At 41.4% G+C, this 18,915-nt stretch overlaps 1 protein-coding gene across 4 annotated transcripts in view; it reads left to right on the plus strand.

Annotated features, from left to right (window-relative positions):
• TAF2 (TBP-associated factor 2) overlaps positions 1–18,915 on the plus strand; it is a 187,117-nt gene that overhangs the window by 97,259 nt on the left and 70,943 nt on the right. For all 4 annotated transcript variants that reach the window (XM_087684576.1, XM_087684577.1, XM_087684579.1 and 1 more), the window contains exon 12: positions 7,676–7,773. In XM_087684576.1, the coding sequence (XP_087540702.1) occupies positions 7,676–7,773 (98 nt within the window). The remainder of the gene's footprint in view (positions 1–7,675; positions 7,774–18,915) is intronic.

The following is an 18,915-nucleotide window of genomic DNA, read 5'->3' on the forward strand; positions in this document are numbered from 1 at the left end:
GTGTAGGACAATGAGCCTGGCCAAGACAAAAGATGCACATGTGAGAATGCTCACGGAATAAAAGTCACCGTAATTGAGCCACATTACACTTTTTGATGTGGTTGCAATGATAAAAGTTACTCAGAACAACTTGACGAATGCAGGGGTCACCATCCCTAAAATTTAGGGAGTGACCCCAGAATCTGTTCGCGTCATTATCTTCGTTTTTGCACGAGGATTAATTCTCTGGTCTATGCCAAGGTCAAATTTTGCACTGATCATGGAGAATTTTAGACCAGAAGGTTTAAATGGGAAAATTGTTACATGTATGCCATGTGGCACAAATTCCCAAAAGAGAGAGAGAGAGCATTAAAGAGAAAACGTAATAGGCATGAGGGGCAGGTCTAAGAGTGAAGTTTTGAGGAGCTGAGGGCAGATTGCTGCAAGTTCATCAGCTATGGAGAGTACTTCTTCATCTGTGACTCATGTATGGAGACAGAGCTGGCTCCCTCTAGTCAACTCTCTCTCGATTCTCAAAGGAAATGCTCTTCATGATGGGATGATTCCATCGAAGGTACAATTCTGTGTTTTCTTGCACTTCTACGGAGGCAAGAGCCTTACTGTCCAAGTTTAGGAGCAACTATCGGTTTATCCAATGCAGGAACTAAAGAAAGTGATGGCCATGCCACACAGGAACAAGGTTTTTCAGCTCTGATTTAGTGCTGCTTGTGGGACTGTTTTACTGTTGGAATGATGCTAGGGTAGAAGGGATGTTGTTATGGATATGCTGGACAGTAAGAAGAGTGAATACAGAGTTTTGCAGACTGCAATTCTGCACATGAATTATTGAGTTATGGTCACAGAAAATGCTTTCCTAAAAGGGATGTTGTTTTGGATACGCTGGATAGTAAGAACAGTGAATACAGAGTTCTGCAGACTGCAAATCTGCATATAAATTATTGAGTTATGGTCACATAAAATGCTTTCCTAAAAGGGATGTTGTTCTAGTCATGCTGTACTGCCCTTATGCAGGTGGGATTTACTCGGAAAAGAAGAAAACCAATTGTTTATAGGTTATGTATTTTGGAACATTTCATTTTTGTAACTTTCTATCTTTTAATTGATAAAGAAATACCAAGAGGGGCACTAGTCTTCGGGGCCAATCTGGTGTTGAGCGAGGGAGTGAGGTCTCTATTTGTGTGTGTGTGTGTGTGTGTGTGAAAAGACCAGGTGTTAATTGAAGGAACTACCGCTTTATGTGAGTCATAGACCGGTTTCACATAGAACGTGCCACAACCATCATTGGAAAGCTTGGGTTCCACATCTAGAGTTACATGGACAGTGAAGGCTTTTCCATTGCACCTTTGGAGGGTTGTAATGTATTGTTGGCAGGTATTTGTGCCATTGTGTGCATGCAGCCATTAACACACATGACAAAGAGGTCACTCTCTACCACAAGGGTGAAGTACATATTTTGGATGTAAAACTTAAAGGGGAATTTGTTCCCATTGTATCTGCTTCAACAATTCCCAAAGTAATGAAAAATTGCCCTTTAGCTTACAGAGTGTTTACAAAGGATAAATAAGTTAATGGAATTGTGGATAATGTGTCTTAGTTAGTCAGAGATCACATTGCATTTTTGAAATAATACGCTGGTTGCTTCTCACAATCATCACCGGGATAGTTACTACTTAAAAGGCCTAAGGATCATGCCATATATTTGATCTCAGGCAATAGTCTTCCAAATAAGCCAGCTTATAGGATGCATGCAGCCCAAGAGGAGGAGATTACGAGGCATGTTGATGAGCTGTTAGAGAACGGTTGGATTCAGCCTAGCTCATGTCCATATTGCTCTCTAGTGGTGTTGGTGTAGAAAAAATATGGTTCATTTCGTATGTGCATATATCGAGCCTTAAATAATATCACGATCAATAATTGTTTTCATATTCCTAGAATTGATGATGCTATGGATAGTTTATAGGGATCCACCATGTTTAATTGCATAGATTTGAAAAGTGGTTATCATTAGATTTTCATTGGGCCTGAGGATATGCCTAAGACAGCTTTTTGCATGTTTTTTGGTTTGTATGAGTTTTTGGTTATGCCATTTGGGCTCATGAATTCTCCAACTACTTTCAATCGCATGATGGATAGAATTTTCAAAAAACATATAGCTTTTGTTGGGACATTCTTTAATGACGCGATTGTGTGCTCAAAGAATGAGGTGAGGCATGGTAGACACTTGGTTGTAGTGTTCAATGAGCTAAGAAATCATCGATTGATCAATAACGATAAAAAAAAAGAATTTTCTCGAGATTCACTTTTTGGGGCACATTGTATCGGCTGATGGTAGATGCATGGAGCTTGCTAGAGTTGAAGCATACATTCATGTATTAGTTATTTGCCACCTTTGTGTGTAAATACGCCTTGGTCGTGTTAGTGTGTGAGCACACTTTAGGGTTAGGGTTTGGTGTCATCCCTAGGCCTATAAAATAAGGCCCTAACTTGTTCTTTGCAACTCACTTACTCATCAATTGGTCATTTTCATTTTGCTACAATTTTGTGTGTACGTGCAAGATCTCTCTCTCTCTCTCTCTCAGAGTTAGTCATAGCATTAGACGACAGGTATCTTGGGAGTTGGAAAAATTCCTTGGCTTTTCAAATGTAACATTTTAGTCTCATGTTGATTTGGCCTTTTATAGATGTTAAAAGAACACACCTCTCTCTCTCTCTCTCTCTCTCATTACGGAGTCCCCACACCAATGCCAGTTGGGCCAGTTTCTAGGTGAGATGGAGAGGCTCCGCACATCACTACTGTAGGTTGACACTACACAGAGAAGGAGATTTCAGTCACAACTTACTGATTTTTTCCAGACAGTGACCACCCACACATCTACAGAAAGAGGGGTGACAGTCTAGAGTGTGAAGGAGACTGCTAGGGTTTGCACCGAGGACACAGAGTATACGACCACTACAGAAACAGACACAGAGGGCAATACTCAAACCCTAAACACAAAACTCAAAACTCAAACACAAAAACTTAAACAAAAACAGAAGAAGGGAGAGAGAGAACATAACTCTGAAGTGAATGAATATTGTAAATGAATATAAGAGTGTACAGTGTGCTCAAGGGCAGAGCAATGTCGGAGTGTGACGTCCATCGAAGATGGATCCTAAGTCTGTGACCACTAATCGGAGTGTAGGAGTACTGAATAGTGAATGGCAGCAGGCTGGTCACCAAAACGTAGCACTCTGGAGACTGGAAACTGATAAACACAGCAATGTACCACCGATTGGAGGCTGGAAACTGTGCACAGTTTGCTGTAAACAACAGGCTGAAACAGTGTCTGAGAGTGTCAGGGCTTGCAATGCTGAAAACGCAGGCTGGCTGACCTTGAAGATTATGGACAGCAGGCTGAACAACAGTCTGGGATAGTCTGGAGCAGTCGCTAGTAGGTGAGGGCTGTCGCTTACAGCAATGGATAGGCTGAAGATAATGTGCCTGCAGTTGATGATGACTGGACAATAGATGGAAGCGGGCTGCAGGCTGGAAACTGGGTGCCAACAGCAGCAGAGGGTGTGTGGGCTAGTGTAACTTGCAAACAAGGATAATAGCTGAATGGGGGCAGTGTGTCTATTTATAGATGTGGAAGGGCACCCCAAAAATTAGGGTTTCCACTAAACTCTCTCGAACCGCTCCTCGTTTTAGGGTTTCCAGTGAACTCTCTTGAACTGCTCCTCGTTTTAGGATTTACTCTAAAAGAGCATTTTTAGTGTGTTTTGGGGCTGTTTAAGAGGCTAATCAACAAGTAATTCATATTTTAGCTCAACATAGAGAGCCGAGGAGATTAGAGCAGCATGCTGCCCCACGAATATGGGGTACCAAACACAGATACTACATCAGAAGGAGATGAGGGAGATTCGCTAGCAACACGAGCAATAGCATTTGAGAGAGTTGAGGGCCAAACCCAAATGCTACCCTCATACTATTTCATTGGGGGGGTGATCTTGATTGGGTGGAACTAGATATACGAGTATCATTCAACCACATAGCTATACATGTGCTATCTCATCCTCCCATTGTATCCCTATATGAGCACTATTTGGTCTTGTACACTACCTTGGCTTCTTTTACAGTATGTCACTTCTAGTAGGTCACATTTTGATGTCTGTGATGATCAACATTGTACATGATTTTGTCTCATAGGTTGATTTTGGCTTAGAAGACCTCTCTCTCTCTCACACACACAGACACACACACACACATGAACTGTACCTAGCCTATATACCATGTTGTACCTATTCAATTAGTTTATCATAGCATTAGATGGTAGCTTTATTGGGACGTGGAAAGTTTCCCAGACATTTTGTATGTAATGTTTTGGTCTCCTAGGCCAACTTGGCCTTTCATATATGTTAATATAACTTTCTTTCTTCTTTCTTTCTCTCTCTCTCTCCCCTCACCCCCCACCAAAAAACAAAAAAAAAAACACCAAAAGACACATTGATGGAGTTCCATCTACCTAGAACGGTGTCCATCCTTTGTGGGGTCCATCCAAAAATGGTATCAGGGCAAGAGAATGCTATACTCTTTTTGTTGACATCAACAATCTGTTGAAGAAGAAGAATAAGAAGAAGAAGACGTTGCCTCTGCATTGTGCATCACTATGCTGAATGCCTTGGGATTCTCCACTTCTTTCTTGGTTGGGAGATTTATCTATGGCACATGGCATTTTCATTTTCCAACATAGGTACATCTTTGAGGTACTTTCGGAGTTTGGTACGGTTGAGTGTGGACCTATTTCTTATCCCATGGACCTTGAGTCCAAGATTATGGCAGCACGTGATCCCCTTCTTGATGCTACCTAGTATAGGTGCCTTGTTGGCTCCTTGATTTGGCTTATTTACACTCGGTTGGACATTTCCTTTGTGGTGGTTTTGTTGTCTTCTTTCATGAAGATGCCTACTCAGGCCCATTGGAGAGCCCCTTTACACATTCTATGCTATTTATCGGGGACTCAATCCTATGGGATCATGTATGGAGAGGGGCCACTCTTCTGGATGGAGTGACTTTGATTGAGCATGTGATGTGGATTCGAGACGGTCCACTATAGGTTTTACTTTCTCCCTTGGCTTGGGAGCTATCTCGTGGAGTAGTAAGAAGCAGCCTAGTGTGGTGCTTTCTTCTATAGAGATAGAGTACTTCACCCTTTGTTTGATTGCTATGGAGGCAGAGTAGTGTGGCTCCATTGTATGTTGGCGGAGATTGGCTCTAGACTGGACCCACTCATGCTATGTGTGAACAACTAGAGTGTCCTAGCTTTGGCTAAGAACCCTTTGTTTCATGCTTGCATGAAGCACTTTGAGGTTTAGTACCATTATGTTTGAGAGCGGATCGTGGATTTTGAGTTATCGGTGGCCTATTGTTTCATGGAGGACATAGCAATGGATCTCTTCACATGAAGCCTTTGCCCAAGGCTTCTATGCTTCATCACATGGGATTGTTGGGTCTTCAAACACTCCTAGGATCTAAGAGGGGGTGTTCATCTGTCTATTTTAGAGTTTGTTAGTTTGTCATCTCCTGGTTGTGAGCTCCTGTCAAAGTCTGATGTGACAATGGAGCTCTGACAGCTTATTGTGCTTTTTCCATGTGTTTCTTAGGTTTTCCAGTCATTTTGCTGCTCCCTGCCACATGGAGTCTGCTATAGACTGCCACGTTAGCATCCATACAGCCATATCAGCATTTGTGCAGTCGGATTGAATAAACTGCAGGCGATTGGCATTTATTGGCAGGTTGGCCAGATTTGGGGCTTTTCAGCCATTTATAGCTGCCCTCCTCCACTTGGCTGATTATTCTCTTATGCATGTTTCAGGAGCACAATCCGTCTCCGGCATTCTCATCTGTCTTCACTGCTGGTGCCATCAACATTCTTAGTGTGATCTGGTGCCGTCACTGACGCCTCGCATTCCGTGAAGGGACTGATTAGTCCAGACTGTTGTATTCAGCATTCATCTTCAGTCTACAGAATTCTTTCTTCCTTCTCCTGCTGTTTCTCTCTTCCTTTGTCTTTGTGTTCATGTTCTTCCATTGCGCACTCTCACAGCATCCAGCACCTTCAGATGGTTTGGCATTCTTGGTGGTTGTTCACACGACCATTGTATTTATGATGAGCTTAGCTATTCTGAATGTGGTTATTTGTACTTTGTATTTCACATCAGGGGATTTCCTTTGAGATATATGTTATTAATAGAATTTTCTTTTCATTGGAAGACAAGTTAGCATTATGGAATGTAAAGGGTGTTTCGTTCAGCAGTAATAAAAAATGTAGGATTTCGAGGACTAAATTTTGCTAGGGATGTATTTTGTGCTGTGGAACAAACAACATTCAATGGTTAGTTCCATCTATGTATATAATAATATTTTGTACATGGTATTCAATATACTTGTCTTTCCACGAGAAAAAAGAGTGTGTGTTTGTGTGTTGTGTTCAAGTTGTCCTTCGGCGGAAGAGCGTACTGATTGGGTGTCCTCTTTGGCTTTAATTTCTTTCTTTTGACTTGATCAACTAGATTTGGGTTTTTTGATCAGTAGGATTAAAGGATTATGGTACTTTTTTTTCATCTGAGGACCGTTGGAGGCTTGGATTCATCGGAGCCATCAGAATTTGGTTACTTTTGAGGCTACTATTTCTGATGGTTCCACTTTTTGCATAAGATCCTTGTGCCAGTTTTTCTCTGACAGCCATGTTTGGCAATGATTGGATAGACCTTAATATGATCTTTTTCAGGAGTGTTCTTGAGCTTTCTTGGCTATGCTCCTTTAGAGTGTTTTGCTATTCTGTATGTTGATTATGAATGGAATATGTTTTCACCCCCCAAAAAGAAATAAAAGAATGTGAACATGCGTTTGTGGCATTAGCTATGTTGGATGTCACAACTCAAAGGCAGAGCTCTTTGAACAATACTTCTGGCTTTTTGGCACATTCTGGCACCAGATTTCCCTTACTTTTTGAAGGGGATGGTCTTTGGGCCTGATGGACAGTATGGACATTACACAATTATTCCAATTTTTGGCCACCCCCTTGCAGTCCATTCTCTGCTTCTATGTATCTTTGCAACGCACATAATGAGAATCACTCTATAATGGTGTTCTGCTTGTTGATGTTCAGATTTCATTCCTCTACTGGCTTCCGGGTTGTTTCTTATAGGTTTTTATAATGTAGCCTCCTTGTTAGCATTACCCATTGGCTGGTATACATTTCGTTAACTCTGAACATTGGTATGATGAAAAAGACATCGAAGTATGGTAGGGAGAGACCTCTCTCTGCTGCCTTTGCATGCACCCTGACTTAAGTTTCCTAGCTGGCACATGCCTCATCATAACAGTATCATCTTCCAATAACATAAGTAGGTCTTGTTGCTACAAACATTTTGAAAGACCTCTTCCTCTAAACACTTGTAAATGTTGGCCTCGTTTCCATTTTAAAAGCTGTATTTATTGACTTATAAAGAAAAGTTCTCAAGGTTAAGATTGTTTTAGTTAGCCTGTTTGGATATGCGTGAAGATTAGTGGCAGCTGTGTCTACTCCCTGGCAGAATTGCTTTATGGTGTTTAGTGATTCATGTCTGTTTTGACTCGATTCAAAAAGTGGACCATTATGTTATTGTTGTCTTATTTATGCATGTCTGATGACAGTTTCGCCACTTTGCTAACAAGCTCGGAAATCTTGAGAGACCTTTCTTAAAAGAATTTTTTCATCGATGGGTGGAATCACCGGGATGTCCTGTCTTGAGGTTGTAATTCAACCTTTCCGCAGAAATATTACAAACTACCTTTTGCTTCAAGTAGTTGCAATCTGGTTATTTAGTGGTTAAGGCTAAAGTAGATAGATTTCTATGGTGTGGTCTGGTTTATTGTAGTGTTGTGGGTGTGAGTTATTGCTGGTAGAACAATATCCAGTCTTCACTGCCTTTTGTTATTAATCATAGTCTGTGCTTTTATGGAGGTCAAGGATGAAGTGTATAAATCATTTCGTGTGTGTCTGAGCTGAGGTTGTTTCAAGGAGGGGCTATTTGAAGCAGGGGGCCTGCCTACACACGCGTGCGCCCGCGCCGGGGGGGGGGGGGGGAAGAGAGAGAGAGAGAGAGAGAGAGAGAGAGAGAGAGAGAGAGAGAGAGAGAATGAGAAATGATATATTAATGTCTACAAAATGAGAAAATGAGATAATGAGAAATGAGATATTAATGTCTATAAAATGACCTATGAGACCATGAGTTACAATCATGTGTATGATGGTACAAAGTGTCTGGGCAAAATATGTAGCACAAAGCAAAATAGGAATGGAAACTATGGCTATGTGTAAAACATAGAGCTCTATCTAGTAATAATGAGCTCTCCTGAGGCGCATGTCACGAAGCCGTCGTATCTCAAGAAGAAAGAGGCCAAGGCATCGCTGATCGGTATAATCCATGACTTTGGATACTGGTCCAAATCCGTCTCTAAAGAGACAGTGAAAATGACCATGGACCTGATAATATGCTAGGCAGTGGCAGATATAATACTCCTTTGTCTCTGGCTCTAATTGGCACATCTGGCATATGCGCTCCTTTGGTGGGGTGAATCTATATTTGCAAGTCTCAATCTCGAGCTGATGTGAGGTGGTGCGCAACTGGCCAATAGTACATCTGATCCCATGGGAAAGGTGGGCGTCCATGTATCTTGGGTGAACAGTAAATCCATCGTCTATAGTATGAAGGAAATGCTCGTGGTAGAAAGCCATCTTTGTCCCTGGCTATTGCCCTGGCATCAACCATGTCCCTAGCGAGAGAGAGAGAGAGAGAGAGAGAGAGAGAGAGAGAGAGAGAGAGAGAGAGAGAGAGAGTTTGCACCCTGAAAAGCATGGGTGGTGGGGCTATTTTGGATGCTGAGACTCATATAGTGGCTCTTTGTTGGTCACTTTTTCATGCTATGTGCATTGATGATCACTCTTGGGTCTTTATCGTCCATTTCTTTATGGAGGACCAGAGTCTTCTGCAAGGTATTACCAGCATTTAGGGCTTGTGGTGGCATGTCCTTAATGTCAAGATTGTGGGAGAGAAGGAAGGAGTCTCACTTGTAGCTTTCTTGCTTGCACAATGGGGGAATACACACAAAGGTGGAGGTTGAAAATAGTTTTCCTCTTTTTAGTTGTGTAAGCCAAAAAGAACTCAAGTACATAGAAATAGAAGAACCCTATATATGGATCTCAAACCAAACTCAACTAACTAAGGTGGCATACTAACTGACCCATGAACTAGAGTAGATAAGGATAGCTGTCATCTAGCTATTATCTATGGGCGGTGTACCAACCGCATCTGCAACTGACAAGTCGGTGATATAAATGCACAACGGTCACCCTGGCATATCACGAGTGGAGTTCGATATCTCAACACTCCCCCTCGAGCTCAATCCCAATTCCTGCACACCAAGCAGGTCTCTGAACTTGCACAGCTTCTGTGCGCCCAATGCCTTCGTAAATATGTCAGCTACCTGATCCTCTGTGCTGACATAAACTAGATCAATAAGACCTAGTAAAACCCTCTCCCGCACATAGTGATAATGCACCTCAATGTGCTTTGTTCTAGCATGACAGATTGGGTTATTTGCCAAGTGTATACTGCTCATGTTGTCACAATAAATGACAACTGGCTCATCTGTAGGCTGATGCATATCATAAAGTAGCTTATGCAACCAAGCTACCTCACATGCAGCCATTGCTGCACCCCTGTACTCAGCCTCCGTGCTCGACAAGGCAACTGTAGGCTGTTTCTTGCTGCTCCAAGTGACTGCAGCACTCCCAAAAGAGAACACATATCCACTGGTAGATCGTCTATCAGAAATACTACGAGCCCAATCAACATCAGTGTATCCATACAACTGTATTTGAACCCCAGTCTCATAAAGTAGTCCATACTGCAATGTGGACTTCACATACCTGAGTATGCGTCTAGCCGCATCTAAATGCGGTTTCCTTGGAGCCTGCATAAATTGACTTACCAATCCAATAACATAGCTCAAATCTCGCCTGGTAATAGTCAGATAAATCAAACTTTCTACTATGCGTCTGTACATAGTAGGGTCTTCCAGAAGCTCACCTGCATCTGCGCTCAGCTTCACATTCTACTCCAAAGGAACTGAAATAGGCTTACAGCCTGTCATCCCATATTTGGACAGCATGTCCAATTCATACTGCCTCTGTAAGAGCCATATTCCACTTGGTGATCTAATCACCTCAATGCCCAAGAAATAACGCAGCTCTCACAAATCCTTCATCTCAAACTTCTGTTTCAATAGCATTTTCACATGAATGATATCTTCATTACTATCACCTGTGATAATCAAATCATCAATATAAATGACAAGCAGTATAATACCTTTCTCTGTTTTTCTTAAATAAAGTGAGAAATCTGCCTTGGAAATTTGAAAGCCAATAGTGACAAGATTCTGTCCTATCTTGTCAGACCATGCTCTAGGTGCTTGCTTCAAGCCATACAATGCTTTCTTCAACTTGCAAACAAACTCAGGATGAACAGCATGGACATAATCTGGTGGCTGCTCCATATATACCTCTTCTTGCAAATCACCATGCAAGAAGGCATTCTTTACATCCATCTGATGTAAAGACCATTCCTTTGATGCAGCCATAGCAATGACTGCTCTTACGGTTGCCATCCTTGCAACCGGATTGAATGTTTCTTCATAATCAATGCCATATGTTTGTGCATACCCCTTGACTACTAATCTTGCCTTGTATCTGTTCACAGAACCATCTGCATTGTGCTTCACCTTATAAACCCACTTACAGCCAATTGCATTTTTACCTTTAGGCAAAGGTACCAATTCCCATGTAGCATTTGCTTCCAAGGCATCCATTTCTTCATCCATGGCTTTCTCCCATTTTTCTTTTTCCATGGCTTGCTCAAAAGAAGTGGGTTCTGGTTCATGTATCACTTTGACCATATAGGCATAGTGAATGGCTGTAAATCCATTATATTTCAGCCTATCCACAGGATGCCTAGCTCTGGTAGACCTGCGCAAAGAAGGTTCACTACCAGGTGCTCTCAAAATATCCCTGGTCTTCCTTACTCCAGGTGTAACAATAGAAGGAATACCCAACTCATCATCAATGCTCTGTTTTGAGCCACTGGATTTACCATCCACATAAGAGTGACCTGCATTCACATTGAACATGGGCTGATCTACCTTCTCTTTTCCTTTTCGTGATACCTGAATACCACTATCTGCATTGCTCTGAGAAGATTTTCCTGATCTCAATCTGCATGTCCATGGCGAAGAATGTGAACCACTGCTAGAGGACGTTCCAGGTCCACTAATATTTTGTGACTGCTGTTGTGAATTCTATGCAGCATTACCATTTTGTACATCTACATTATCAATCACATTTACTGGTTTATACCAGCTACTCATCTCATCAAAAACATCTCTGCTCACTGTAAACTTACGAGTAGAAGGGTTATAGCATCTATACCCTTTCTGTTACAGAGAGTAACCAATAAAGATGCACTTCTCAGCTTTTGGATCCAACTTGGATCTCAACTCATCTGGCACATGAACATAAGCAATGCAAAAACAAATTTTCAAATGAGAAATATCTGGTTTCCTACCAGTATACCTCTCCTCTGGAGTCATCCCATGTATTGCTGCAGTGGGAGTCCTGTTCATTATGTAGACTGCTGTAGCAACTGCCTCAGCCCAATAAAAATCTGGCAGGTCTTTTTCATTGAGCATGACACGGGATACCTCTCCAATATGCTTGTTTTTCCTTTCTGCAATTCCATTTTGTTGTGGGGTATGACTGCATGAATATTGTTGCTTTATGCCATGCTCCTGCAGGAACCTTGCAAACTCATTTGAGAGGTACTCTCCCCCTCCATTTGACCTTAGGCATTTTATTTGCAGGCTTGTTTCTTTTTCAACCATAGCTTTAAGAGTTTTGAAATGCCCAAAAACTTCACTTTTCTTTTTCATAAAATACACCCAAATTTTTCTACTATAGTCATCAATAAAAGTGACAAAATAATGACAGCCTCCAAGAGATGCAGCTTTAGTAGTCCACACATCAGAGTGGATTAATTCCAATGGCTTCTTACTCTCTTGAACATGTCTAGGAAATGGTTTCCTTGCCTGTTTTCCAAATTGGCAGGCTTCACATACCTTATGCATTTCTGCAATCTTGAATTTAGGCAATCCTGCAACAATATTTTGGGCCTGCATTGATTTAAGTCGCTGTACATTAACATAACCAATGTTTTTATGCCAGATATCAATATCTGCAACTACACCGGTCCCATGTGCAAACATTGCTGCACTCAATTCAGACATATCTGCATCCAACGTAAACAATCTACCCTTCTTCTTTCCTTTTGCTATCAAGCAACCTTTATTTTTCATATCCTCAATTAAGCATCCATGAGAGTTAAATTTGACCTGTAAGCCCTGCTCAACCATTTGACCAACATAAACTAGGTTCTTGGTGATATTCGGGACATGAAATACATCTGATAGGTATTTCTTTTTCCCATCCTGCATAGACAAATGAATTTTTCCAATCTGCACAATAGGATGTGCAGTATCATCACCAGTCTCCACAAAGCCTGGTTTTTCCATTTTCCTTGCATCCTGCATCCATTCTCCATGACCTGTCATGTGGTTTGATGCACCTGAGTCAACATACCACACATCGTTTCTTTCTTCTGCACTTGTCACAGAATTGGTCATGTGCTGCACCATAAACAGATGCTCATTTCTGTCATCACCCTGTCTACTAGAAGATGCATAATTCCCTTGTTGCAATTTCCCATTCATGATGTCATTCTGCTTTTTATAGCAGTCCTTAGCCATATGACCCATTTTACCACAGTAGTAGCATTCAACATTGCTGTTTACATTTTGGCCTCTTTGCTATCCACCACGACCTCTTTGGCTCCCCCTACCTCTAGAGTTACCATGTCCTCCTCTATAGGACTGGTTTTCTTGAGTTTGCTGCGTATTTTGATTTCTACCACGGCCTCTAGATCGACCTCCTCTACCTCTGCCTCTACCTCTTCCAGCATTTGAGTAGAAGACAGCTTCTTTTGAAGTTCCTCCTGAAGAAGATGCACCACCATTTCTCTGCTCCTCAGAAATTGGAAGAGCAATCAACTCCTCAAAATCAAGAAATCTTTCACGGACAGAAATGGATGTTCGGAACTGTGCATAATCCTTTCCTTAGACCATTCAAGGTCACAGAAACTAAATCATCATCTTCCACTGGCGACCCAATGAAAGCAAGTGCATCTGCAATCTTCTTCACCTTCATGTGGTAGTCATTGATGCTCATATTTTCTCTTTGCACATTATGCAAATCTTGCTTGAGCTGCATTTTCCTGGCTTGCGTATTTGTGCTATACATGTTTGGCAAAGTATCCCATGCCTCCTTTGGCGTACTTGCATCTTGAATATGCACAATCATAGAGTCTGAAATGTTGATAGACAGCCAGTACATAACTTTCCTGGCTCTCTCATGCCATGCTTTAAATGCCTGCATTTGCTGTTGATTGGGAACATCAGGAAGAACTGGTTCTTCTTCATTTCCTGCAACAAATTTCCAATATCCTTTTCCTATAAGGAAATTCGTCATTCTAAACTTCCATGCTTGGAAGTTGTTCTTGTCAAGTTTTTCAGTGAAAATCTGTGAAAGAGAATCAGACGCTATTATAGAACATTGCTAAAAATTCTGTCACTGCAAAGAACACAGCTTCAGCCTCACAAGGGCAAATCTGCAAAACTGACGAAAGTGGTATTTGACCACACAGTCACTTCCTAGTGACAATTTTGCATCAACAGGCAACAAGGATGATTTTGTAACTCCCAATGTCTCTGCGCACAGGCATACGATGCAATTTCTACAGTAACTTTTCATCGACCTGTAGAACAGTGGTCGCATAGCATAAAACTGGGCCTTTTCCTGAGTGCGTGCAGAAAACTTCCGCCTCCAAAATAGGCCCCGAAATGGCCTCAAATCAAAAAAACTTCCTGCAGCATATACTGCCCTCTTGCTTCACCGCGAAGGGCGTCTCAACCTGAGACAATGCACTCTTGCACTTTCCGGCTGTGCTACCTGCAGAGACTTGCTCCCAAACAGAAGAATGAAAGCAACACTGGTCCTCTTACCAGAACACCGCGAACTTGGCTTGCTTTCTTAAGCTTCTTACCACGAACAAGGCTCTGATACCATGTCAAGATTGTGGGAGAGAAGGAAGAAGTCTCACTTGTAGCTTTCTTGCTTGCACAATGGGGGAATACATACAAAGGTGGAGGCTGAAAACAGTTTTTCTCTTCTTAGTTGTGTAAGCCAAAAAGAACTCAAGTACATAGAAATAGAAGAACCCTATATATGGATCTCAAACCAAACTCAACTAACTAAGGTGGCATACTAACTGAGCCACGAACTAGAGTAGATAAGGATAGCTGTCATCTAGCTATTATTCATGGGCGGTGTACCAACCGCATCTGCAACTGACAAGTCGGTGACATAAATGCACAACGGTCACCCTGGCATATCACGAGTGGAGCTCGATATCTGAGCACTTAACACTAATATCCATTTCTTGATATCTTCCTCTTTTTTGGTGGCTCATTTGGTTTCTTGATGGAAGTTGTTGCTTTGGAAGCTGCATTAGTATAGAGGATTGTTTGGTGGCTAAACCCTACAAGATGGAATTGTTGACTTTGTTGAGGCTGCTCTCTTGGGATGAGAAATATGACTACTTGCCAAAATTTATTCGTATGTCACATTTGGGTTTGTCTTACATTGCAGATGCCACATTGGTGAGCCAAAGTGTATTGATATCTTTCCACGGGTAGGAGGCTTTTCTAGATCGCTTGTGGATACTGTCACTTATGGGGCCCGATTGAGAGGGTGTTGCAGCTTATGTAGTCATTTCCCACCCATGATTTTGATTGTTCTTGGCAAGATTGGAATTGTGCGGACAGGCTTAATCTTGAAAAGGCTTTGGCTAATTAGGTGTATCATCTCATCACTAAAGATCATCATTGGCTGATCACTAAAGCCTATTCGATTTGGGGCTTTCATAAATCAAAGACTTGGTGGAAAATGACTGTGATGGAATGTTGGCTAAACACGACCTCGTTCAAATGTAAGGTCTTTCTTTGGAGAGTACTCATTGGCTTTTTCCCCTTGCCTCAGCTTTTTCAAAGCGATGAACCTCGAATGGCACTTACTTTTTTTGCACTAGCAATGTGGAATCCTCTGCTCACAGATTTATTTCTTGCCCTTTAGCCAAGAAAATCTGGACCCTCTCATTTGATATTTGGATAGTTGTGGTTGACTCATAGTTGTGTCCCTCTGACTAGGAGTAGATAAAGAGAGAAAAACCTCCACATGTAGATAGGTGCATGTACTAACACTGCACATAGGGGTCCTCAAATTAGTGTTCAACAAACTTGGTTGATCGATTCCAACCCTAACCCCCCCTAGCCCACTTACCCCATACAATTTAGAGCACCATAAGGGAAAGACATCTTGGACTCCCCCCCTCCTTTGATTGTGTTCTCAATTATGGAACATACCCCTATGGTTTTTAATTACCTAGTGTTAGACCCATGGATCCAAAATATCCCACTTTGGCACAACCACATGTGAATATTTTGTTCCACTTTGTTAGATTTTGGGCTATTGGCATAATTGGGTCACCCAAATTGCAATGGCTTTGACTCCGCCATTGGTGTCTTGGGATATGTTGGTAGGCTTAAGGGTTTTCTACATTGGCAATTAGATCTTGTTCAGCATGTTGATCTTCTCCCTAGGGAGGATTTGTCTCCTTGGAATATGACAATCTCCTCTATTTCTTTGTTATGAGTTTTGTATTCATTTTGTGCACGTAAGGAGGAGTATGTAGTGTACATGGATGGTAGGGTGATTATTATAGAATGTTGATCACAATGATGATGCATGGATTATGAGACACTTAGAATGTTAGTATGGAACAATGGACGATACATGTGGGTAAGGACATACATAGGAAAACAACATGACATCTTCATTGCTATGTGCTAATTTCCCCCTAGAAACTTAGGCTATGCTTCATGAGATGGGTGACCCTTTGATGTATTATATGAGGATATCATGAGATATGCTCGCTTCGGAAATGCATTATTGGCAGGGCATTCTAATGCACAAATTTGAGCCAGATAGAGTGACTTTTATACATAGGAGGATGCATGTTCAAATAGATTGATGTAGATGAGGTGGGTATTGTACATAGGATGGCTGAGGAGAATGAAATGAGTACATATGGGACGGACTTACTAGCACTAGGAAATGCACACAGATTAGTTGTCATGGCGACATGGATTTTTGATACTTTGCTTAGCATTCGGCTTAGACATTAATTATGTTGTATACATACGAGGTGCACATTTGATGTGTAAGTCAATTAAGTCAAAGTGATGGGCCCACGACAGCGAGAAGTCGATAGGTGTCAAAGGTGTACATCGCATGGGAACATCACATATGAGCTACACAACATGGGGAACACCACATATGAGCTCTTTTGTATAGCATAGAAGCAAGTTTAGAATTGTATTTTACGTTTGTATACAACAAATATTCGAGTTGTACTCACTTTTGTATATTGCATAGCAATATTCTTATTGTTATGAATAAGGCAATTTAATAGTTTATTTTTTAATTGCTGTCACTTGGATGACTTAAGAAAATTTGGAGACTTTTGTTGTCTAGAGACTTCTTAGACTTCTATAGAGACTTTTTGTACGTAGACTCTTCTACCCGGGGATAGAGGCGGGGACCAGCCTTGGACTTTTCTCTTGACTTTTTGTTTGGAGACTTTGTGGACCTTGATTAGTCTGAGGGAGAGTTTGGATCTGACCTGCAAGGACCGCCTTGATTGAGAGATATTTTGGGGCTGACATGTCTAAGTAATATCTCTTCCACCGCCCAAGGTCTCCAATGTTGCATGCAGATCTTTTTGCCTTCTCTCTTCAATTGTAAAAGGAGAGGGGGGGAGAACCATTGTAACAATCAATCATTTTGTGCTAATAAAAGTGTGGTACTTTTGTATTATTTTGTACTTCTCCTTCTTTCTCCACTTCACCGCATTGTGTACAATGCTCCACGTTGTACGCCACTTCATTCTTCGGTCCATCACTTCTCTCTAGGTAGATGCAGGGCTCCAAGACATTGATGCCAAGTCACATGGTAAAGAGGCTAAGGCTGAGAAAAGGGCAGATTTGAAATAAAGGCTGAAAATCAGGGCAGATCTTAAAATAGGGCTGGAAAGAGAAATAGATGGTAGAGAAAGAGTGGGAAAAATGATGCACGACGCAAGGAATTGATGGCTGCAAATAAATGCTTTATTTGTGAGCCAGAGGGGCACATGACAAGGAGCTATCCTAATAGGCAGCAAACTGAAAAAGATGATAACAAGGAAAAGAAAGGTTAAACCAATACTGGTTTAGTGTTTGATATAGTGGCAGATCAGGCCAATGATGATGGTACTTAACTTTGTAGGACATGGGGCAAAATAAGAGATCAACATGCATTGATTTTTCTTGATCTAGTGGCACGATTAAATTTCATCTCTCTTGATATGGCAGCTCGTTTAGGCATCAGAGAGGGTGAGATGGGGCCCATGAGTGAGATTGGTATGGCATGCAAGGGACACAGAGCTGGTTACTCCTATCATTGGAAAGCTTCGTTTGCACATTCAGAGTTATGTGGATAGTGAACAGTTCTTTATTGCTCCTTTGGGAGGATGTGATGTCTTGCTTGGCATGCCTTGGTGCTATTGTATGCATCGAGTGATTGATGCTCATGATAAGATTGTGACCCTCTTTCATAGAGGCAAACTTTGTACTTTGGATGTAAAGTTGAAAGGAGAATCAGTCCCTGTTGTATCTGCTTCTACTATTTCCAAAGTAATGAAAAATCATCTTTGAGCTTACTTGGTTTTCAATAAGGATAAGAGTGATAATGAAAATGTTGGAAATGTGACTTGTTTGGATAAAGATTCCATGTCATTGTAATCTTGCCGATAACATTTGATTAAGTTATTAATCAAATATGCAAGGTTGTTTAGTACATGTGATACACATGGCAGCTATTTCATGGTTACATACCAAGGACCCCGAGGATGCAGTGGGTATCAAAGGCGAACATTGTGAAAAGTTATGCTAGCTAGGCTTTGGGGGACTTGTTGGTGTTAGTTTTGACTCTAGGACAATTATTTTGTCAACAAGTGTCAACAGTGACACTAGGGACTAGCATTAGTTAATTAATTAATTAACGCTAGTCTAAGGGTCAATAGAGATTGGGGACAATCCAAGTTGCAAATGGCCTTGCCAATTTAATTATGGATGGGCACATTTAATTTTGGACAGGGTGAGAAGGGCTGAAATTAATTTTCAGGATTATTTAATTCTGAAAATGAATTAAATGGCTGAATAATGCTGAAAAATGGGTTTAGAAGGCTACCACTTTTGGCAAAAATGCCCATGCAATTGAGAAAACATTTTTGGGGGTTGGGTCTCAGGCATTTAGTTAGCTTACAGCTTGGGAAAGAGAGAGATGGAATTGCTAGTCCATTTTCTAATGAGAGAATAACAATTTTCTGCAAAAGATAGCCATCTGGGGGCCTTAGTAGGTAGGGGACAGCAAGGAGATACCTTCCAAGGGCTGGCAATAGCATTGCTGATCAAGTGACAACATTTTGAAGGTGTTGGACAGTAGTTGTTTGCATTAAATGCAGGCTAGAGCAGACATTAGGTAGCTTTTAGGGTTTTCTTGCAAAGAAAATTAGATTTCTCTCTCATCTTGGCTCTTGGTCATCTTCTCCAATAATTTTTCAAAAGATCTC

This window comes from Lygodium microphyllum, chromosome 9 (assembly GCF_053477565.2).
Source record: "Lygodium microphyllum isolate KBCC chromosome 9, Lygodium_microphyllum_v1.1.10, whole genome shotgun sequence".
Lineage (NCBI taxonomy): Eukaryota > Viridiplantae > Streptophyta > Polypodiopsida > Schizaeales > Lygodiaceae > Lygodium > Lygodium microphyllum.